This window comes from Cololabis saira, chromosome 7 (assembly GCF_033807715.1).
Source record: "Cololabis saira isolate AMF1-May2022 chromosome 7, fColSai1.1, whole genome shotgun sequence".
NCBI classification, from domain to species: domain Eukaryota; kingdom Metazoa; phylum Chordata; class Actinopteri; order Beloniformes; family Belonidae; genus Cololabis; species Cololabis saira.
The window spans coordinates 20849875-20874974 of NC_084593.1; the positions used below are offsets into that span (position 1 = coordinate 20849875).

Here is a 25100-nt window from a genome sequence, read left to right on the forward strand (position 1 = left end):
CCACCAGTGTCATACGTGTTTATGACACTGACGGCGGAGGCGGGGGGAATGCGGCACAACAAGAAGGAACAAATAGGTCTCCAAGGTGATCGAAATTTCTGAGACTGAAACCAATGGGCTTATTATGCAACTGGAAGGCTAAATAGACTAGAGGATGAGCTGATGGAGCACTGTAATCACATGCAAATTGCAAACCTTAGTTTCGGCACACATAGATTTTATATAATGTATCTGAGATGATGCACATCTGTAGCTGACAACAACCATAAAAGAAAGGAAGAGAGCTCATCTCAGCTGAAGTAAATGCCCTGAAGACGATAATTTGAGTTAAAATGAAATGGGAACTAACTGGCAATAAGAGAAACTGTGTTTTTTTTGTTTGTACTTTTTGTGTGTACCTGTGGCTGGATCAACACTCCGCTCAATCGTGTGGTCATCTTGGTGAACCCACTCGCCGTTACACTTGAAGTAGATCTGAGTGGCCGGCGTTGAGCGGCAGGTCAGAGTAACCGGCTTGTTCTTGACGATGTACTCGTCCTCTGGCTCCACTAGGAAGTGAGGTAACAGGTCCGAGAACGCAGCGGGGAGCGCTGCTGTGGCAGCGTGCTCTGAACCTTGGATGAAAGAAATAAAAGCAGAGATTTTAGAGCAATGCCAAACCGAAATGAAAACGCTTAGAATAAAAGCTTTTTAAACTATAAGGGAGGGCAGCAGCTGAGTTGTTTTCGTATTTCACCGTTGTGGCTTGTGAAATAAAAAGCAGATAAGATGTAATGAGAGAGATTCAGTGTCCTTGGGGAATTTTAGCTCATATATGAATGTGAACAAGGCAGAGAAAGGCAGACGGACGGACACAAACAGACAGACGGAGCTGTATGGAGCAGTGACAGAGTTTGGCCTTGTGTGCTCTTGGCTAGTTCGGAGGGGGTAGACGAGCCCATGTCTTTACTCCAGCTGTTAATCACAACCCTTTTAACATCCCCACTGATGGACCAGCAGCCATAAATCCTGCCTCAGCGACGAGACCACTTCACACTGTGTTAAACTGCTCTTCAAAAAGGACTCTAACTCTACCCACATTAAGCTCGACAGAGGAAGAGGGAATGGAGGTTAAAGATGACTCATAGCTAAACAGCTCGATCACTTAGAAATCACTTCCAATTTTTTGCATCCTGTATTTTTTTTTTAAACTTTGTTTTGACCTCTTTCCCTTCTGTTGGGCCGGACACGTGGAGGAAGAGAAGTGGAGATGCAACCCTGGCACTGCAGGTGTGCAGAAGCCCTTGTTTTCTTGGACAATGCTGCAGTTTACAACAAACTTTCGTGCTTCCTGAGAAGTGTTCAAAACAAACGTTGGATGACACAGAAGCGCCTGCAGCGCAGACATCCTTCCTGCATGAACACGGTTTCTCTCTCTCTTTAAATGTATTAGCTTTGTGTGAGAGATAGCGAGAGGACACAGAAGAGAGCTGAAAGTGGGAAATAACCTCTTTACACCGCCAACACTCAGGGGAGATCAGTAAATCCCAAAATAAAACCCCTGTAAAAGGAGTGTAATATTAATTTACTGCCCTGAATCCAATATGGCTGACAGACCAGACATTAACAACCTTCTCCATCACCCCCTGTGCAGCAGGATGGGATGAGAGTCCACATCTCTCATAATGAAACGACAACACTCGTACTGACCTCTCTCTATCCTCTCGTCCGCCCCTCCCCCACCCAGCCCTTGTTCATCCCTACGACTCGCTGGAGCTCAGGTCAGGGATATTATTAAGTTGCATCATAAATACCAATCTTGAGATAAACACATTATGGGTCAGTTCCTCCCCCACTGCACATTATTTTAATGTCCTTCCTTCTTTGCCTTTTTTTTTCCCTCTTTTAGCCGTGTGCTGAGTTGCTAATTCATCAGAATGAGATACAGTTCGGCACGCCGTTGCTGCTGTCACTGAACCTCGTTAATGTTTTGTGTACGCATTTAACTCTTAATGAAAACTAAATGTTCTGTGTCCAATGAACGGCATACATCACTTGCTGACACTTCGCCATTTTCTCATTTTCCATTATTAGATGCGTTTGCAGAGAGAAAAACATGGCAGCTTTCTACATAGGATAATGCTCCAGCCCGGAAATATTTACTATGTATGCAAGTGTGTGTCTATTGTCTCATGGTGTTAAGGAAGAGGCCACAGTTCATCACGAACAGTGGGAATAATTGCTTTAAAGAAGAGCCAAAACTTTGCTAATAAACAGTGGGGGGCCAGGAGGTCAGGTTACTTGAAAATGTGTTGGTCCTAATGATGGCGGCTTCTTCTAATGGGCAGGCATCCAGCTTTGTAACCACAGCCATTAGCCAGCTGGGCTGACCCCCTGTTTCCTCTGGAGAGTGAAGGCGACAGCTCGCTAAAGCAGTGGGCGAGGCCCACCTCACATCTGCCAGGTTAATCATCTCAAAAAGACGAGATGATGTTCAAGCAGAGAGCAAAACCAAAGCTAGCTGAGACGCTGAGCAGTTGTACTGTAATAAAGCCTTGATGTTGACTCACCGTTGCTTCTCATTTACTGAGGTCAGTCAGCCTCAACTCCCAACTTTTGATGATGTTTCCAATTTGATATCATGTGTGGGGGAGGTTTGCCTGTTTGTGTACATCAAGAGAGGCAGGGGTAATTCTTTAATTTCAACACATGTTCTTTAGGTTAATGAGGTTAAACACATCATTTCTTTGGAGAAGTATATTGTCATTTTTATGGGAGAGCATTCCAGTCACGCACCGCTTTATGTCAAACCCATAATGGATAGCTGATGGGTACTAAATTGGCTTAGATTATCGTCACGACACAACACGCTTTAAAGTCAACGTGCTCTCACACACTCACACAAACACACATAGGGAGTATTCGGCACAGGTCACAAACATTCTCGGGTCAATGCACGAATCAAATAGACATACAGCAGCACTATGGGTCCTGTGTTACGTTCGTCTGAATGTGATCAGCGAAGGCAGTCATTAATTGCATTAAATGCGTCTGCGGTCATTGCCAGATCATTGTGCACATGCACAAACAACTAACACTAGAAGCTAAATGTGTCCCCGGTTGGTCGTACAGCCAGTGAAAGGGATTTAAGTAATACATTATGCTGGATGTGCTGCCTGGACTCCGAGACTGTACATCCTCCTGGACGTCTGCATGTTCTCGCAAGAAGAATCTCGAAAATAATTCTCTTTTTAAGTGTTCTTTTGAAAAGAAATGCACATGATTTTGACCTTTTATTTGGCTGCAGATGTTATTCTGTGCAGAGACAATTCAACTGACCCCCCCCACACACACACACACACACACACACACACACACACACACACACACACACACACACACACACACACACACACCAGAGTGCACCAGCTGTCAGTGTGCTGAGCCGTTATGTCCGGAGAAGATTTCCTGCTGCACACAGACCCCATGTCTCATCTGTCCGGCTGACCAAGACAACTCCCAAGTCAGGGACAGAGAACATCTAAACGGCAAGGAGGTGATGAAGTGGTGCTGACACATTCAAAACACTTGAAAATATATTGAAAAATAGGAAAAAAAAAAGTGGTTGCAATCCTTTGACCGCACTATACCATAAGCACACATCCTTGGCTTTTGAAAAGCAGCTGTGCACACAGTATATTTGCATGTTTTTGTTATTATTCATCATCAGTGTTTGACAAGGTTTTGTACTTTCATTTCTCTTAATTTATGCCTTTTTCATACACATGCAAATCCATCTCATTTTGAAAGGAGACTGCACATACATCTGCTCATTTATCCTCTTTGGCTGTCAACATGTCCCATCACCATTTGTAATACAAGCGTTTATTATCTAATTTGACTTTTATCTGCTTGAAAAACTGCTTGAAATGCAGAATGCAGCAGATTTACAGCGGCAGGGCGGAAAACCGTAGCCGGAGAGGAAGTAGCCATCTTTTGTGTTTCTCCCTTACAGCATCAACACATCATGTGCCCTTTGGAGCCAATTACATTTTTTTTTTTTAACAGCATTGTGTCCCTGAAGGAAAGCATCATTGAGCAATCACCGCACATAATTTACATCACTGTGAGGAACAGCAGCTATAACAAGTGTTTTATGACACCATCAGTCCCTTCTGATGTTCTCTGAAGTTAATTCAATTAAAGTTGCGATGGTTCGGTTTTAGACGTACCGTAACCACCATTAAAAACAAAGGGAAGACTTTCAGCGCCTTTGTTGAATGATGATTTATAGCCTTGTGTCTGGTTAGTTCAGGTTACAAAAATAAAATCAAGTTAAAAACTGTATATTCATGTCTCAATAAAAGAATCAAAATGCCAATGAATGCTGCAAAAATAATACTAATAATTTCAATATTTTCTAAATCTTTGAAAAACGAAAAAAATGGAGAAAAAAATATTTCCCTGTTAACTTTGTACTTCATGTGATTAATCCAGTTCAATTCTTAAAAAAAAGAAAGTTTGATATTTGTTTAAATTGGTTAAACAAATATCAGGAACAATGCTCATGAATGATTGGAAATACCATCTATAACCCGACAGGAACATTCACACCGGGAATTATCAAATGCATGGACAGAAGTGAAAATGCAGTCAAATGATGAAAAGCTGCATCCTCTTTCATATGAAACCTTGACAACGGATAACTGATTTTGTATTTGTTCGCAGATGACAAATATTTACCCTTCCACACATTTAGTGTTCAGAGAAAATTTTTCAGTGAGACAGCCGTGCTCAAGCGAGCACGCCGAAAGCAAACACACTCAATTTGTGTCAAACACACACACACCGCTACATAAGCACAGACAGTCCAAGACTTAAAATCCAAATATAAAAATAACCCCTAAAACATGTGCATAGCTGCAAAATAATAATCAATTTAAAAAAAGGGATCAGTATGATATCAATAGTTATTAGATCTGGATTGAAAAACCATTTTCTAACGGTTAGCAGCTGTATACAACAGCTGTGTGCTTAAAATAAATGTGGAGGGGCTGGGAGGCGGTCACCTGTAGATAGCTCAGCTTAATCACAAGGTACTTTCATGGGTGGTATGATGCCGACTGAGTAAGATGAAAGAAAAAAAAATCAAACACTGGAGGGCAGGAAGAGAAGAGGAACTTCGGATGACGGGAATCGATATGTAAAGAAATGTTATTGTCACATGTGATGTTATTCAAATCTTATCCCACTTAATCGACTCCAAAACTAACTGCTAAGCGTATACACTTATGCAGGGCTTGACGTCTCCTTGCATATGTCAATTCGGGATACTATTAACATGCTGCCAGCAGTGTTCCTGACAAGAATATTTTAAGCGATAGATGCACTTCTGAAACTCATATCAACTCTGAGTGGAGACGATTTATGTCACCAGCTTTTGAAGTCAATTCTCAAACATGCAGCTCTTCAGGTGATTCAGTGGTTTTTCTTTTCTTTTTTTAAAAGTTAAACCATTTGTCAAAGAAAGAGAAAAAAATAGAGGTGTGTAAATAAGGTGTACAGCAACACAATTAATGAGCCTTACACCTTTCACATCTGTTTATTCCGGTTTGTGGATTCCTATTTATGAATTTTTCTTGTCTTCTGTTTGAAGATATGCCTCAGAGAGGGGGGGGGGGGGGGTCTCTGGCATCACCATGACATATCCAACACCTTCGCCTCAGCTCACTTTCAAGGCAATGCCATCTTGAAAAGGAACATTTGCCTCGAAACCTATGAGACCATTTTAAGTTCCTGTCAGTGTAAAAGAGCTGACATTTTGAGAACGGCGTGTGAGTGAGACTGGCTGCACGTGTGTGAGTACATTTGTCTGAGTAAATGTGCATGTTTGTGCAAATGTGCGTGAATAGAGGGGTTGAGAGTGATGCTGCATGAGATGAACAGATGAGAGCCTTCATTTGAGTCTGCAACAACAAGAGTGTCAGACAAATTCCTCATTGCATTTTAAACAGTTGTATGGTCAAATGTGTGATTCTGAAACCACATTTCTATTCTTGGAGTCATCATAAATGGTGTTGACTAAGAGTTGGAGCTGGAAGAAATAATCGCATTCATTGCCTAAGTACCACAGCTGATGCTTTGTACCCATTCTTCCCCAGATGTTTCCACAGACAGCACAGCTTCGAGGCTAAATCAGCCTCTCAAACACTCATTTCTGTGCATCAGCGGTTCAATCACGGGCTGTGACTTTCAATTAAATCCTGTAGGCTGCACTCTATATTAATGGATTACACTAACTTGGGTATTTTACTCATCCCCCATACATGTCATGTCCTTTACTAACAAACTTTTAGCCATTGGAAGTGCAGTACGAGAGCACTCTTTGAGAAAGTTTTTATCAAGTATCAAGCAAAGTATTTTACAAAGAGATGGAGGTCTAAGCTGAAAGTTGAAAAGCACAAAATGAAAATATATAGAGGGAAAGCAGAGATGAGTTTAAAAAAAACCCTGCTTTCGTGTTCTAGCTGAAAATGATTTAAAATTTTTAAAACAGCTTAAGAGGGAGCAGAAAAGTCTTCATCCACAACCTGTAAGAGAATAGCGATTTGACCATAAAAGAAAAACAAAACTTCAAAAACAGAATTGCTTTTTATAAATTTAGGGTTAGGGTCAGATACAGAATAAAGGCAAGAGCCTTTTTAGAGCACCAACTGTTTGGCCCTATTTGTGCATGATGTTTCACAAAAGAGCTACAGAGTTTTAAACACATTTGACTTAACAACTACATGCAATCCTCAAAGGAGCTGAGGACATCCGGCGCTATCAGAAGGGGCAGACACAAGCTCAGACTTTGCTATCCGAGGCACGCACACGTTCCTGGATTTGTCGTCTCCTCGCGCTTAGCCGGAAATGAGGTTATCCAGACGCAAGTTGATTATAGAGCTCAGAGCAGGCAGGGGAAGAAACAGTTTTACACACAGAGGAGGAGAGGAGGCGTTTGTAAATCTTTGGAAAGAAAGTTGGGAAATAATTGGAGGAAGGAGGAAGAAAAGGCAAAAGACAATTTAGATTACTAAATTAATTCTTTAATTACTGGATATGCCTACAGCTAAAATGAGGTTTCACAAACTGCTTTTTGCAAGCGGAGAACAATTTAAACTAAAGAAAGCGAGACAAGCTGCTGTAATGATCAAGAGCCATAAACCTGAAAATAATCGAATGGATGAATTAGTATTAATCTATACTGTTTGTGATGCCGGTGAAATTGAGCTAAACAGCAAAAATGGCAATTCATCCCGAAAATAGCTTGTTCTGTTATCATATTCCTCACATTACACAAAGCTATACTTTTAGGCTTGAAATTAGGGAGAAAAAAAACACGTACTCCATTTTCACGGACTTGCGGCATATGCTCACAGAGGATGCTCCACAGAGGCTCTGTCCGAAGAGAACATAAAACTAAATGTTATGCAAAGTATCTAATTGCTGATGTCTGGATGTGTTTCTTAAAGTTAATCTCGCTGCTGAAAAGGATCGTGACACAAAGCATTGTTACAACGCTCTGTGACACGCATCAGCCATCCCAACCTGTTAGTTCGCTTGTCTTACTCCTCCTCATGTCATCATGTTACATCCTCCCAGCGAAGATCTGGGTAAAAACAAATGGAGGACATCTTGAACTATCTAATTAGTGTGACGGAGCTCGGAGGCTCCTTTGCACCAGACAGAGAATTAGAGCACAACACAAAGATATGATGCATAACAAAGCTGGGGAAAAAAAAAAAAACAACAACACATCATCATTGGAACCGTAATAACTGTAAAACAATCCCACAATCAAGTTTCCCAGTTCCAGTGCCAGCAGTTGTGGTGAGACACCACACCACTGGACCAACAATCCACCATTAAGACAGCGGAGACACGCTTAAATGTGATCATCTCACTTGAGAGTCTGCAGACAAATTAAACTTTGTTTTTCCTTCCTGTTTTTAACAAGAAGGACACGATGTACAAATTCAATTAAACTTGTGATTTCTTCCTGGATTTGCTATCTGGAGTAAACAAACGTATTACAGCAGGATGTGAATGCACTGGGAGGATAAGCAGTATGCAGTCGTCTGGCTCATATTTGGACCTGGTCTCAGGCAGGTTTAAAGGCCGGTGAGCAGCATGATCGTAGTCCAAAGGAAAAAACTCTTCCCAGCAGGTCTAAGAGGGCTTGACTTTGCCTCCATCTGCTATCTAAAGCAGGAATGTTAAAAGCTCTCCCATCGCCTTCTCACACCTAAGATGCTCCATGGTTGTTTAATCCGGACGGTAATACATTTTTTACGGTATTTGTGTTCCTTTGGTTTTTTTCTAATATTTAGAGGCTAATATGAAAACAGCAGCTTAAAAGAGAACAGGGACAAGACAATGAAATCAATTGTTGATGGTTAATCATCCACTAAAATTGTATAATTCCAAAATGAAAGATGAATAACATCTGAAATTCACTGACATTCAAAACGAATGAATTACAACATTCCTGAGAGCCGTTCTCCTTATTGTTCTCTTGTATTTGTCCATGATGACTAGCTTTGTTAGTCTCATCTTTTTCAAGGTTTTGCAAGCGGTTAAACAAGCTGTGCACATTCCCTCAGCTTTTTTTTTTATTTTTTTGTAATATCTGAAAAGTTTCCATCAGATTAATTTGACAACTACATGAAAACATTGGAAATGTTTTCTTTAGACATATTTGAAACCCTAAAGTCTGAATAAAAAATAACTTGATTGTTTTATGTGCAGGAACGTTGTATGTGCTTTAGGTTTTTGTAAATTCATAAGGGAGATACGTGTATGTATAGGGCTGGGCGATATATCGAGATTTTATATATATATCGATATATTTTCAAACGCGATATGGTACGATACAATATCGTTTATATCGATTTAATTTTTTAATTTTTTAATTTATTTTTTTTATGATTTTGATATAGCTTATTTTGTGACAAATTGACTTGAATGTTTTATTTGAGATTTGCACAAATGTTTTGTTATTTGCACAACTGTCAACCTCAGTGGAAAAGTCTGCCTGTTACTGTCTACATTGTACTAATTGCACAGTGTATTTGAATTTAATTGTTATGCAGGAAAGGGATATTTGTTTTATTTTATTCAAGAAGCATTTTTATTCTATATATGCAGGCAGTTTATTTTTATTTCATTTGTTTTATACATTTTGATATTGTGCAGCCCTCTGTTAACAAAGGTACCTGTGTGACATTTGGCACGAGGCTTTGTATTAAAACTGACTGTTTTTTTTAGGGTTTGCCTCAGAAAAAAATGAAGCTAACAGAGATGCTATGCTATAATGCTTTGGGGGAAACCCAAATTATGGCACAGAAAAAATATCGATATATATCGAGTATCGCCATTCAGCTAGAAAATATCGAGATATGACTTTTGGTCCATATCGCCCAGCCCTATGTATGTATGAAGTAATTTGGAAGTTTGCAGGACCCCCCCATCCCTTGTCACTATGAAGGTCTGAGACAAACAAACCAATAAACTGCTATTTCAGTTTGCTATCCACTGCAATTGCTGTGGTTAGAGCCATTCAGCAAAGTGGCTTGTTGTTGTTTTTGAACAACAATGAGTGTAGAAAACACAAATACATAAGTAAAGGTAGAAACCAAAGTCATATGCGACTCCAGCGACTGTAATTCATGAATGTGACTAAAACAGTAAGCAACGCCGGCATGTGGCAGCAGCATTATCAAAAGACAAACATGTTTACCACGGACTGTACATTCACCGAATCAAATCCAGAGGCTGTGGACCTGAAAGAAAAATATAACTAGGAATTATGTAGATAAGTGTGAACCTGTCTTGAAATGAAAGGCAGAGCTGGTGATCTGATATGACTTCCCCTCCAAAGCAAAACCAAAGCACATCTCAACTCTACCCGTGTTTAGGGTATCAGTTGAAGGCAGCGGCAGTAGGAAGAGCGGGAAACTCATTTCAACCTGAACAGCTCTCTGATTATTACCCCAAGTTTTTTTTTCCTTTCCTTTTTCCCCCCCAGCTCCTTCCAGTTCTCTTGAAAATGTGACCAAGAGCAAAGACGAAACTGGTGACTCTGACTTAGCAACGTATGAATAGATATCTGTTTTATAAGAAGAAGTGCTGTCATTCAAATCACAGTCTCCTCCATCTCTGGCTAAGAAACAAATATCTGAATAACTACTTTTAGTGGCTGAAATGAAGCTGTGCCTATGCGACAGTAGCCACCTGTCACGTTCATACCAGCTAATGAAGTCATAACACCTATCTGGATAGGCCCAATAACTGAACTTTAATGAATATTCCCCTCTCTCAGACTGACTCATTTTACTTGGCCTTTATCTGTGCATTGGTAATTTGTACATGACTCCAGTCAGAGTCACATACATTAAAAATGTTGCAAACCCATGCTGAGAACATGCAGTATCAGCCTCTGCACGGATATCTGATAAATAATAATAATAATGTCAGCTAATGTGCAGTCACTGGAGATATCATTGAGGAGAAAAATGATAGAAACTGCACGCAAGTTAAATGAGATATATTATGCCCCGTTTTTCACAGACTGACGCAATTTCCTGGGGTATTGATAAAATGTCTGGGACATGCTTTGATGATGATATTGCAGGGATACAGGGCAGCAGCTTCACTTTAAATCTGTACACCTCTGCTCATAGCAGCCACTTTTATGTGCTGAAGTGACCCACTCATTTCCACCCTGCTCTTCCACAGGGTGTGTCGTCCTACGACTCCATTTTCACACAAACTTAAACCTGGCCACTTGCGTTACACTCAAAAACCCTGAAAGAATGTCATTAAAATATAAAACAGTGTCAATGACCTCAAATGAGATCTCACTCCTCAGCACACCAAACTGACTGAAAACGCTTGACCGGTAGATGCTGATCTTTCTTTAAGGTTATGCTCTGTGTTAGGGGTGGGCGATATGGCAAAAATATCATATCACCATTTTTTTTAAATAAATCACGAATTCAAAAAATTGAGAAAATAAAAAACAGACAACACATGTTTCTGAGGGTGATAATAATTTAAAGAGACTACTAGAATTGGGTTTAGAGCTGTCCGACACATTATTATAGCATAGCACTGTACAATTGTCCTCAATGTAGAAAGGGGACCAGAAAAAAAACCTCTTGAATGATTTTATTCAATTTCAATAACTGACGTTTTTATGTGTCAGTTTTCATGTTTTGCCAGTTTTTCATTCTTATTTACATTCTGTTCAGTATTCCAACTTTCTAGAAAGCTGGTTTGTGTAGAAAATCTTTCCTCCAAGCTCATTAAAGTGAAAGATTTAATTGCACTCTGACAGCTGAATTAACTTTAAACCTTCTGCTGAATTTTTAGCAGCACATCTTTATTTTTGAAAAGTATTTACGGCTGAGCAGCTCATACCGCGGGTCAACTACTTTAAGCACCTCATTTTTGTACCGTCTGTAACGGTACCATATCCTTTGCGAGATAAGAGGTAACAGCTTCCGTTTCCTCTTTCCATCGCTTGTTTGACTTGTCAAGCGCCTGTTTATGTTGTCTGTTTTGGTTTCACACTCGCTGCTGTCTGCGGCGCCGCCGGGCCACTCGATGTTTGGCTCTCAGCATTCTGCTTTAGGTGCTTCCTCCTCAGGGGATTAAACAGATTTGTCCTGTTACCACCTGACGTGCGGAAGGTTTCCGTGCAAACTTTCCAGATTACATTTGCTTGGGCCTGATCATTTGTGGAAAATCCAAACCATGTCCGTATAATTGATGTGGAACTTTGTTTTGCGACCAACTCCGTTTGGCTTTCAGCCATCGCTCTCCATGCGCTACCCATACACACACAAACAAGGAGGCGGGGAGGAAAGCTCGTCATTGCCCGTAATTCGCTATGATTGGTCGGTCAGGTTGACGACTTCAATATATCTCGTGAGTCGGTGCAAACGTGCATATACCATAACTGCAACTTCCGTTGCCATAATGTTCCTTCAAAAATTTTAAATTAAATTCAAAATTTGAAACTTTTCTGATGGGGAAAAAAAGAGAATAATGCTGAACATTTTTTTTTTCCAGAGTTGGATAGCCCAGAAAAAAGTGAAAATGTTGTGTTTTATTAGAGATTTGAAGAGGCACTTGATTCATAAACAGGAAATTTGGTCTATTTATTTTTTGTTTTATCTAAAAAAAAAAATCCTTTAGAAATGTTTAATGGAATACCTGATGAAAAGCTGTTCACTGACAGACTGAAATAAAACAACTTACCCAGACGGTCTAAATTTCTGCTACATTAAGAACATTGAATCCTGTATAAAAGAGGGATAACAATGCGATAGGAAAACACTTGAGTGCAGCACTTGTTCTGCCTTAACCCTGCAGATCAGACATGATGTAACAGGCTTTATACTACTTCAGGCCCAGACTGCTGATGCCTACACAATGTAATTCCCTACACCTGTAACACACACGAATCTCTTTCTGACACAAATTAATGAGTTACTTTGCTTCATTGATATTTCTTACAGTCAATAACAGATGAGACACCCTCTAAACATGAGACCTGGTATATCTATATCAGGTCTTTTTGAGTTCGAAAGATAATCTTTTTTGAAGTATTTCACAATGAACAGCGTGCCGTGGGTTTGTAACGTTTTAAAGTATCACGTCTTGAGGGAAATTAAGGACATTGTGGAACTATGATTAGCAGGAGGAGCAAATTAGTTTAGTTAGTCTAATTTAGTTGGGATTTAGTAAGCGTTGTCACTGGGGGAAGGAGGATTTTAAGAATATAGCTTGAGATAATGCTTTTGGTAGTGGTATATTACTTTCTTTTTGCTCAAAGACAGCTTAATGGTTTCCTGAAACACCCATGTACTGTAGTTCTTAAGGCAAACGTTATTCAAACAGAGATAAATGAAGTGTGGCACTCACGTTCGTTGTAATAAAGTGACATGTCACTCATGTCGTAATAGCATGGCCCTCACATTTTTAAAAAGACCACATTTACACTGATTTAAAGGCTTATATATATATATATATATATATATATATATATATATATATATATATACACATGAGAAAGCTCTGACATTTTAGACACGTGACATGTTTTAAGGCCTCTCTCTTTAAGTTAATGTCACTTCAGACTATAGACCTCTTTCAGCAAGTAATCGTGGCACTATTTACCTTACATTATAGCACAAGTTAAGTAAATATACTCAATTTCTTTCCTTCTTGCGCCAGGACAAGCTGGTGTGTGTGCCTGAACCAGATAAGATGCACACAGGGACCGTCCTCCTGGGCTGTAACTGCAACTGATGATCTTCTAGCAGATGATGTGATTGGGCAGGGCAGCACCGCTCACCGCAAATAACAGCTGAACGCATGCACCCTCCGATAACAAGAAAGCTACTCTCAAGAATACAAAAGTTCACCCTCCATTTCTTTTGCGTTTCCACATCAATTTATTGTATATTCAAAAATTCCCTTTTTCAAATAAATACAAAGTGGTATTTGTGTAACAGCAACATAAAGTAAGTTAAGATTATAAAAAACCAACACATTCACCACCGGTGAGGCCACTGAAGACGTTTTACATTCAATTATTCAGTACTGTGGTAAATTATAATGGCATTTGAAAAATTCATCACGCTGAACTTGTGCAATGGCTGTTTTCCAACACTGAAACTGAAAACCATTTACCGTGCAGTAGGCTAAAAATGGAAAGATGTAATAACATTTTCAACTTGACGGGAAATAAACACACTCCAGGTACGCTTGATTGAAGCAGAAGAAGATGCCGCCCACCAGCTTTACCACATGTGCCTTTCTTTTGCAACACTTAAAGTGAATCCTGAAGAAAAAACATCAAACTTGTTTGTGTTCCACTTCAGAACTGATAAATGTGTTTTCATGTCACAGCCAGCTTAATAAAGTCTTCTGCGTCAGAGTAACAGAAAGACTGACTCCACCTCTGCTGAAGTGATCATCGCAATGGTCATATTTGCAGAAATGATAGTCCAACACACGGTGCATCAGTACTCCAAGTTGTCCCTGAAATTATCCTTTCGAGACTTTTACCATTGAAATTGTCATCTTGTGAGTAAAAGCCCAACATGTTTACTTTCTTATTACAGTATGTGTGTTCGAGAAAGCAGCCCTTTCCCCCTGACCATTTCTCCCTTTCTGTCTTCCCAAATCCATAAAGAGCCTTGATGGTTACGCTTTACATTACAGAGACAGAAACTGCTTCCACATCCAACCCAGTAATGTGCATGAACAATAGCAAAGTATTAGCTGACTGGCAATAAATATCTGAAAAGAGGCACTTTGCTCCTGGAAAATATACCAATAGGATTTAAGCTAGGAAGAGAGCGGAGTAATCTTACCGGGACTGTCGACGAAAGCTCATAAAACGGTGAAAAATAGTGGAAAGTGCTGTTATGGCAAGACAGATCATTACAGAAATTAATAAGAGCACTTTATAGATTGAGTCAGCACGTACACTTGTTCTTTCTTGTGTTCCATATAAAAAGGGACGTCTTAAAGACTAACTGCAATTAGGGCTTTTTCTTGTTTGACTGTAAAAATACGCTGAAAATGGGAGACTTAAACTATGGGAGCTCCGAGAGCATTTAAATGTCATTTGGATAATAGATCAATATCCACGGTTCTTTGATGAACTGCTTTGAAATGCAAAGGCAGCACCACCCCTGACAGGCCATACACGGTAAAAAGAAACCATCAAGTGAATTTGGTTTTAATGATAATTCAAATTTTGAGACGAGGAAATGTTAGTCATACTAAATCTAGCTTGACAAAGCAGATTTATCTTCAAGATATTCTTCCCCTAAATAATGAGCCACCTCCAGTGAACATAGTTTGACTTTGAGTTAAATGTGGATAATCTACAGCTGGTCCTTTTCAAAGGAATAGGATATAAAACACCAAGAAAAAATGGATATAAAGACTGGAGAAAATAGCTAATTCTACTATTAAATCATCTGTCTTCAAGCTTCCAAGTTTAAACAATAATGTCATTATTATTGATATAATTATAATTGTTCCACTGATCACCTTATTCTCCACAAACAGAACCGAGAAACTATACAGCCATCACACAGAAATATGAAATAAAATTTGGGGGGAACTCATAGCTTTTCTGTATCAAGTATTAAGTTAAATCCATTACTGGCCCATTAGATGATAAGAGCAATGACTAAATCAATAAACTGGAACAATAAGCCGTCATAAGTAAAAGAACCCCTTGAACACCTCTTAACAAAAGAAAAAGGGCAAAAAAATAAGTAACAGCAGGCTGCACCTCGGGGCTGCAGGGCTTCTGCCAATCTAGAGGGAGTGTTGATTAATCAATACTGGGGGAATTAGGTTATTTGATTGAGCACACTGTAAGAAATAGGAACTGCAACATAAATGTGCTCTAAGAAGAAACAGATAGTGTAGTATTATTAAGCTTAAAACCAACAAAACAATGTAACGTATACATTAACTCGAGGAACTTATTAATGTAATGAATCCAGTCTTGCTTAATCAGACTTTCTTCTTGTTCTATCTTGGTTCTCAATGTGGGAAAACAGAGCTGTAAGACAAAAATAATTTCAGTACTGGCAAGAGCAAAGTGTAAAACAAATATATGACAGACTGAATTATGTTTAACAGGTACCACTGTCATGTTATTTTCACAACTTCTGAGATCCTCTATACACAAAAGACACATTTGCCAAAGTATGCTAGTAGTTAAAAGCAGAATGTGTTCACTGTTCTTTGATTTACAGTCGGGGACTTTTTTTTCCACTCATCTTTTTATGAGTGAAGCTCAGTAATAAAAATATGGCGGTATTACTGTGGCAATGCATTAAGTTCTGTAATTAAAGCTACATTTGTTAAAAATGCACTGAATATAGACATCTGCATAGATTTAGTTTTGAGCCCTAAATCTGTTGCACAAATTAAACAAAGCTCCTACAATAAAACACAATTATTGCAGCATTATCATTAGAATTGATTTTCTGAGTGTAAGATATAAATAACATAAACTTAATAAATAAGCAGCTCGATGAATGCAAGAATCTGCACTAAGTGAAACGAAACTGGTTTGATATTTGGAGATGTCTGATCTAACAAATAGACTCTTGGTTGATAAAGTGGCTGATCAGACGACGCTTGTGTCCTGTATCATTATAAATGTCTGCATGTGCACGTGTGTCTGCACCTGTGCATAGTGCATACTGTCGAAGCTGAGTGGATCTGAGTACAACTTGTTGTTTTACTTAATAAAGATTTTTAAGGGCACACTTCCTGTGGATAACCTGTAGCCTATCCAAGCACAAATGACCCCTGAAACCTGGTGTGTTTTCCTTGTGCGATTGCTCTTTTCTGTAATCCAGAAATTCAAAAATGTGAGAGAAAAACTGAAAAAAAGCCACAAAGTCAAAGGTGCTCCGTATAGCCCTGAATTCTTGTTTCCCATGCCTTAGCTCCTGTGTTTCTCTCCTGTCATCACACAACTCTCCATATGCTTCAGCTCTCAGCCAATAGCATCTTAGAATTAAAAGCAGTGAGACTATCTACAGTAATTGGCCAAATATTTTAATGACATTAATACTGTGAATGCATGGACCTTGGAATACTCCATCTGAATATTGCAGTCCAAGCAGTCTTTTTTGCGATTTTAAATACTGTGCATGTTAATATCACAGTAAATTAAATAGATTATTTACATTATGCAGCTATGAAGCACAGATGGCTTTGCAACACCAAGTGATCGTATATTTTTGGGAATATGCTCTGAAAATGGTTATTGGAGTCCTGTTATCTTGAACTCACTTTCAAAATTTTATTTTTCCAGGAGCACCTTTTTTCTTTGCCTATTTTCAACTACAACTCAGGGAAACCGTTCACCCGTAATGCAATGGTTCTGTTCAGTGAAGCTCATGAGGACTGGGCATAAATGAGACACCCGGCCAGACACCAAGGTTCAAATATCATCGGATCCTGCAGTAATTTGAGGAAGATGATGCTGGTTGGTGGTCTGAATTTTTGTCACTGTTAAAAAAAAGGCCTCTGTTTCTTGCTGTGAAGAACCAGGGGTGTGATGCGCAGAGGCAACCCCTCCCAGTCCACCTCCACCACATATGCCCCTCCAGAGGAAAGACAGATTGCAGATTTTTCCTATCACCTGTGCAGGGTCTGGAGCTCGTGACACCTGCCAGGCGAGCACAGCTTAGTGCTCTCTCTGTAACCTAACGTATGGGCCTACTGATGTGCTGTGACTGGGCCGGGCTGATCCTACCCAACACACATTAAAGCCAGCTGTTGTGTTTCATCTGCTGGTGTGGGAGCTCTCACAGCCACAAACTGATAGTAAACACAGGCTGCTCCAAACATAACGGCCCATCTACCTTCACCCCGTGTCCTGCTGCTCTCAACACCTTCACCTCCTCATCTCATGGCCTCCGACTTAATCAATGTGGAAATGTTTAATCGAGTCCGAGGACGTTGGTGATGGTAGTGGAGGGGGGGTCAGACTCAGTGCAAGTACGTTATTTGTGGTCCTGATTACACCCGTCTGAGTAGCTAATTCTGGGAATGAAGAGTCAGTGAGACTTAATAGCACGGTTTGGACTGTGGCAATTTAAGGAGTTAACAATGCAACCTAAACAATACAAATTGGAGGCTGCTTCGCTTGACACTGATGATTAGAATTACAGAATGAGATGATTATAAGTGCATGGACATAAACAAAAGGGCCTTGATAAATATTTGTGAAAACAATACAAACTCATAATCAGTTGTAAGACAAACAAACAAAAAAAAAAAAAAAGAAAAAGAAAAAAAAAACAACCCATAAGCAAACGAAGACGTGTCCCGTTATCCAAATATGATCTACCAGATAAGTCAACGAGACCGGAGCTATGGGGAGGCTCTACCTACCCTGTAGAGAAAGATGACGAGAGACGCCCTTTTCAAAGTTTGAGCCCATGAACCCCTGAAAGGTCTGTTCATGCCCCTGCCGGCATGAATAATCACCCCCAGCTTCCCTGTAATGTGCTGTGGATGATATATTGGGCCACATTTATTACTGCTCCGCTTCCACCTGGCTGGGAGCAGCAAGTCCTCCATTAATAAAAAACCCTAGCGCCAACAAGATTTCTGCACAACTTATGACTGCAGGCTTCGTCCCTCTGTTAAAACTGTGCGACTTAATTGGTAGAAATTAGAGTCACTGAGTCATTTTGCCTTTAACAAAGCATGATATACTGTAGAGTTCCCCTTGTTTGTTACAGTATTACCAGTACTTATAACATTTCAATCTCTTGCACTTGTCATTGCTCCCCATATTGTGAGATTTTCATCATGCCGGCAGTGCAAGACACATCCAGCTTTAGTTAGTTAGTTAACACATATGCTGTTGCTAACATTTGAAGATTAGCTGTGCAGGATAACACATTCCTATTTAAATGGTAATATGGGATTAAAACAGCTAGCAGTGGTTTTACAGGATTAAAGCGCTTTTACATGCCATCCTTTAGCTGCAAATTAAGTGCACAAATCTGCCTGACAAACATGTCTCACAAGCGACTTAAAAACAATGCCTGGAGTTTCTGACATCTGGGTGGTTTTGACATCAATATAAGAAGGCGTGTGGATGAGATGAGACTCTGGCACATTTTAAATCATTCTGGCTGGTCAGGAAAAGAAGAAATGACAATGAATGGATTATTACAGCAATCATCAGTCTGAAGTCCAGCCAACCCAGTGGTTTGTTTGATTATGACTTCTTAGTGAAGGCTAAAACATGTGAAGAATTACTGAAAAGTAATAAGATTACTTTTCTGCTAGGGTGGATTTAAATGAAAAAAAAAACAACAAAAAAAAACAGAAAATGTTGCACCTTTGTTGATATTAAAAGGCCCATCATATCAGTCTAATGCCCCATTCGCATGGGATTAAAATGATCTGGGGACCTGCATTGATTTGTATTAATCATGGAGGACGTCTGTGTTTTAAATCCTGTCCAAATGCGCCATATCTGTGATTTGTGAAGTAAAAATTCCCCTGCAAATTACCTACCCTATTTCAGCAAACACTGAAGTCGTGAGATAATTTTAATTCCATCCGAATGCACATGTCAGTAATTCAATGATGTGCGGGCCAGAATCTCTTTTAAAAAATTCCTCTCGTCACTTTTTCTGCCCCTTTTCCAGCATACTTTTGGCAATTGTGGTACAGTGTGATACTCTATTACAACTTACAGCCTATATCCATATTGTATTGATCCCGATATTTTTAGATGATAAACATAAGAAATTGATCAACATTAAGCTTCAAACTGAGACTTTTGAAAAAAGAAGTCCAGATCAGTAGAAGAATGACAATGAGATGCATCACCCAGTAAGAAACCTTTTATCTTTTATCAAGCTCAAAGCCTCTCTGACAGCAAAAACCTTAATGGTTTTAACGAAAGCTCCGGTTAAGTTTATCGTTATGCTTACTGTTACCATGGCAACTTAAAACATAGGCAGATATGCCATTTTCCATTGTCAAAATGTGACATGTAGTCACTGAAAGCTAATTCTTGAGTGTCTGATTAGATGCATATCACTCAACATTCAAATTGAATGTTAAAGGAAAGGTAATTGTTTAATGAAAAGAAAAGGCTTAACGTCCAGGATCTTGTCTGTAAATTAGGTAAAACAGACTTCGCTTATGCAGCGTGAGTGCACGGATTTAAATACAGATGTGTTAATTTAGGATTACTGCAGATCCAGAGGTAAATTTAGTCCAGTACAAATAGTACATTAGCAAGTGATTTTTTTTTGTTATGTTTCTATCCCTGCTGTTTTTCATTTTCCTCTGATTCCGTTCTAACGCTACTTTGCAAGCTTGTATTTATTCTGAGATAGCCTTTGGTGTTGTAATACCTTACACTGATGATGAATGCCTTCAAAGTACCCACAACGAAAAATGTTACTGCAATTACACCTGCAGGGCCAGTGAATAAACAGTGCATGTATATAGGATGCATGTGTCTGAGAGGTCTCAACATGTATCCATTTAAATTCATCCTTCACAGAGAAATTACTCATTTGTCCAATTTATTACAATGTTTCATTCTATGGCGAGAAGCCTGGCAATTCACATGCCTCTTGATCGAAATCATTGCCACGAGAGGAACCTGTCCAACAGCCCCAAAGGAACTGCTATTCTGAAAGTGAGTGAATCATTGATTTTCAGCAGGAAATCATCAGGGCGAATCTATGGTAAATGAGAGAGTTGAGATGGTAAATGGTCTAGTTCAGCAGGATATTCAGTTATCACTGTATTCTGTATGAGTCAGACCACGGTGTCCAGCTATGTTCAGACTTGTGGTTAAGTGAATACCAGCCTCTCACAGAGGGTGTTTGTTCCACTTCTTTGGAGGAGGTTCGAATAGAAAGCACCCTCAAGAGAACAACATATGATGAGAAAAGAGTTTGAGAGAAACTGTAATCTTACTAAAAAAAAAAAAAGAAAGAGAGACAAGAAAGCAGTAGCTGAACCAACAAGGAAACCCTATTGTGGGATTTTACACCACAGGGCTGCTCTATGAAAATGAACTCCTTTGATGTTTGATTTGAATAAATGTAAAATAAAGAAAAAAAATATTTGATCTTCTAAAAGAACTTTTTAAAAATGACTAATGCTCAGGTTAGATGATTTAATGAAGCTCTGAGGCAGTTCAATAAAAAACACTGCACATCCTTTGCAACAAGTATGACATAGTTAACTACTTGCTGGGTTTAAAATGAGAATAATCCGCATTTCATCACTCAAATAAAGGGAACGTTGGTCCACTAGGACTCTCTCAACCGAAACCGTAATTTTAATGTAATACATTTAGGAAGTTATATTTTCCAAATACCACAATTCATTTTGTTTCACTATCTCCATTTGATCACATCACTTCTTCGTCAGTAGTCAAATTATAAACATCCAGCAGCAAAAACACATTAAACAGTGACAGAAGCTGCATACTTGAGAATAATGCGTTTGGCTGCTGTGCTGCCGACAGAGAGAGATAAAGATTGAGGCATAAAAACCTCCTTGTTCTGAGTGTGGATGCCCTTGCTATGGAAATGATTTCTAGTCTATATGATAACAGGTGTTGGGCCACTTTTCCCCCCAAAATGCCTGGATGTGGACTTGATCTATCTATCTGTGAAGTACATAGTGAAGAAAACACAAGGTCACTTTAAAGTAATAAATATACCACGTGACATGCATGAAACACATTGCAAGGCTTTCACATTTTTGATTACTTAAAATGTATAATACCTTAATAATACTCGATAAAAGCTATGTTGGCACAAACTGTAACTAATGGTAAAAATTACAGCTAACAAATAAAAATATTTCTGGCATTCTGGGCTTTTTTTTTAGCCTGAAAAAGAAAAGGCTTAAATTTATGAAAAAGTTATGACTCACATTAAATTACTCAGCCTGGGTCAGCTTGTATCATTTTTAAGATTATTCAGCTGATTGACTTGGCTGGCCTAAAGCTACTGGTTAGCTGTGATGGATGTGTGCCAAAATCTGACTGAAGATGCATGGAAAATGTTTAGTTCAAATGTCCAAATGCAAAGCAGTGAGTAAAGCACTCTCATCCTTGTAGCATTTTTTTTTTATTCACATGAAAGAAGGCATCAGCAGGACAAAGGGCCAGGTGCTGCACCTCACTCTGCTTCACCCAACGCTTGGCAAAGAACAAAAAGGCTGGTAAGTGCAAAGTGTTTTGTGGTGCGAATGTGTTGAGCTGTGTGTATACAACTGAGTGCATGTGTGACTGGTACTTCCAAACAGCTTAAGTGAAACTGATAAGCAGTAGAAATGGTGTTCTGCAGCTCACAAGCCGCTTCCAATGATCGCTGGGAATTCATTGCTCCAACTGTCAGGCAGGAAGAGAAGGTGGGAAGTGTATTTAAAGGATTTTCACAGTCCTTAATGCTATTTATTACATCTTACAGCTGCACCAAGGAGTGGCTGCATGTAATTGCGTCTATGGATCTTTTGGCTTGAAGACAACCAATCAAGATGGATTCCTTTTCTGCTGCTGGGATTGACCATGGGTGAATCTTGGTGACTTAGAGAAGGGACATTATTTAACATAGACCCAAAGTGACATTAAGGAGCATTAGGTTCCGGGATTGTTAAAGCACTTGTCGCACTCCAAAGGCATCCATCTGCACAACGCTGGTTTCAATCAATAGATAAGTAATCGGCTGCAATGAGAGCCAGCGCACAGTATTACTCATGGACTCTGTCCTGAAACAGCCTAGCGAGCGGAGCAGCAAAGAGCGTCCAGCTCCATCGTGAGGTAACTTATCTCTCAGCTGAGCATGACGGTATCGACAGGCCAGAACTAAGAGCACCTTTGTATTGCTCCGATCACTCACAGGGATTGGGCTTTCATGTTACAATCTTTTCTTGCTAAGAAGTCAGTTCTCCAGATGGAATGAGGAACAACATGAATTTCAGAACAATTCATATAAACCTCCTGCATGATACAATCAATGATGTACAGATCATTAGAACACTATACTGTTTTGATAAAAAATAAAAACAAGTGCCTATGGGGAAAAGCAGCAAAGCTAACAGAGCAACCCAAGTGTGGCTTTTCTGTAATTTTATATGTGGCATTGCCTAGCTGACGCTTAATTTTCTATTAGGAGCTGTGAAGTGTTGCACATGAAAAGATGGGGATTGCAACTGGTGAGGGTAAAGCCGATATGTGGGAAGTATGTTGAGGAAAAACTGGGATCAATACACTTGCAGGGGCTGTGGGAAACTGCACTAAAGTAGTGGTCAGTGTTTGAGAATGACTGACATCCCCCTTAATCTTAGCTTCTAGGTCCATTTTCTCATCAAGCAGGACATTTATAGACTTAGGAGATTATTCTTGTTCGGAAACTAAAAGTAGGACAAAAGTAATTCCTTTCCTGATTTGGCTAACCTATAAAAAAGGTCCTCATGCAAGTATTCAGACTACTTTAGTTGCACCTATTTTCTCACTGTATTTTACGTCATATAATAAATAGTTCATACTCACTTATGATCCATGCAGAAGCTACGGATGAAAAAACACTGTTTAGCCACAATATAGCTCCAACTTATCACACTGTAGCTTATTAAGAACAATGACTGTGATGTTAGAGGAAAAGATAATTAGTTCTTTAAAAGACTGCAACTTTGCTCCACTTTCATTATACATTTAATGCCACATGTCAATAAAAAAAATGTATAAAAAATAACCCAGAAATGTGTTTGATGTTTAGCAAGTACCGTATATAAAATAATGAATAGAACACCACTGTTAAATTGCAAGAACAGCTCCATTTTTCATACATACACACACACACACACACACACACACACACACACACACACACACACACACACACACACACACACACACACACACACACACACACACACACACACACACACACACACACACACACACACACACTGGGGCAAAAAAGTATGTAGTCAGCCACCAATTGTGCAAGTTCTCCCACTTAAAAACATGAGAGAGGCCTGTGTTTTCATCAGGTACACTTCAACTATGAGAGACAGAATGTTGAAAAAGAATCCAGGAAATCACATTGTAAGATTTTTACTGAATTAATTGGTAAATTCCTGGGTAAAATAAGTTTTTGGTCATCTACAAAAAAGCAAGATTTCTGGCTTTCACAGACCTGTAACTTCTTTAAGGCCACGTTTACACATACATATTTACAAAAACTGACATTTCCCCCTCTACGTTTTGAAAAATACCATAATTTACACAAACCTGCATAAATACGCTGTTAAGGTCCTATGAGCAGCTAAACCTACAGGGGGCAGTGTAACGAGAAGCATAAAGTCATGCTAGCCAATCGGAATCCTGGAAAAAAACGTCAACAAATGACACGTGTAACTTCTAGTTACTTCCAAGATGGAATTAGAGTCTTTCATTTGGAGTGACAGAGAAGTGGAGTTACTTTTAAGTGTGATTTTAGAATATAAAAAAGGTAAAATACAAGAAAATATTGACGGTGGCCAAACAAATTGTAAACACAGGTCGCACACATGACGCTGGTGACATTTCTGTCGCATAAAGTGACATTCTGAAGCCTAAATGCCCCTTTCCCTCTGTTTACAAGCAAACTTGAAGACGGGGGTTTTGCTAATCTCCACTTTGGCCGGAGTTTTCAGAAATTATCGTTTTTGGTAACTTTGTGCTTCGGTTTCGTTTAAATGAATGGCCAAAACGCATGAAAACGCCACCGTTTTTGCTACGTGTAAACGGGGCCTAAGAGGCTCTTCTGTCGTCCACTTGTTACCTGTATTAATGGCACCTGTTTTAACTGGTTATCAGTATAAAAGACACCTGTCCACAACCTCAAACAGTCACACTCCAAACTCCACTATGGCCAAGACCAAAGAGCTGTCAAAGGACGTGAGAAACAAAATTGTAGACCTGCACCAGGCTGGGAAGACTGAATCTGCAATAGGTAAGCAGCTTGGTGTGAAGAAATCAACTCTGGCAGCAATTATTAGAAAATGGAAGACATACAAGATCACTGATAATCTCCCTCTATCTGGGGCTCCACGCAAGATCTCACCCTGTGGGGTGAAAATTATCACAAGAACGGTGATTAAAAATCCCAGAACCTGCAGAGAGCTGGGACCAAAGTAACAAAGGTACCATCAGTAACACACTACGCCAGACGTGTCCCCCTGCTTAAGCCAGTACATGTCCAGGCCCATCTGAAGTTTGCTAGAGAGCATTTGGATGATGCAGAGGATTGGGAGAATGTTACATGGTCAGATGAAAACAAAATAGAACTTTTTGTTAAAAACACATCTTGTCGTGTTTGGATGAGAAAGAAAGCTGAGTTGTATCCAAAGAACACCAAACGTACTGTGAAGCATGGGGGTGGAACCATCATGCTTTTGGGATGTTTTTCTGCAAAGGGACCAGGACGACTGATCCGTGTAAGGGAAAGTATGAATGGGGCCATGTATCGTGAGATTTT

The 25100-nt window shown here is 39.5% G+C and overlaps 1 protein-coding gene across 5 annotated transcripts in view; it reads right to left on the bottom strand.

Moving 5' to 3' along the window:
• unc5a (unc-5 netrin receptor A) overlaps window positions 1–25100 on the bottom strand; it is a 149132-nt gene that overhangs the window by 71514 nt on the left and 52518 nt on the right. For all 5 annotated transcript variants that reach the window (XM_061725027.1, XM_061725028.1, XM_061725026.1 and 2 more), the window contains exon 2: window positions 399–614. In XM_061725027.1, the coding sequence (XP_061581011.1) occupies window positions 399–614 (216 nt within the window). The remainder of the gene's footprint in view (window positions 1–398; window positions 615–25100) is intronic.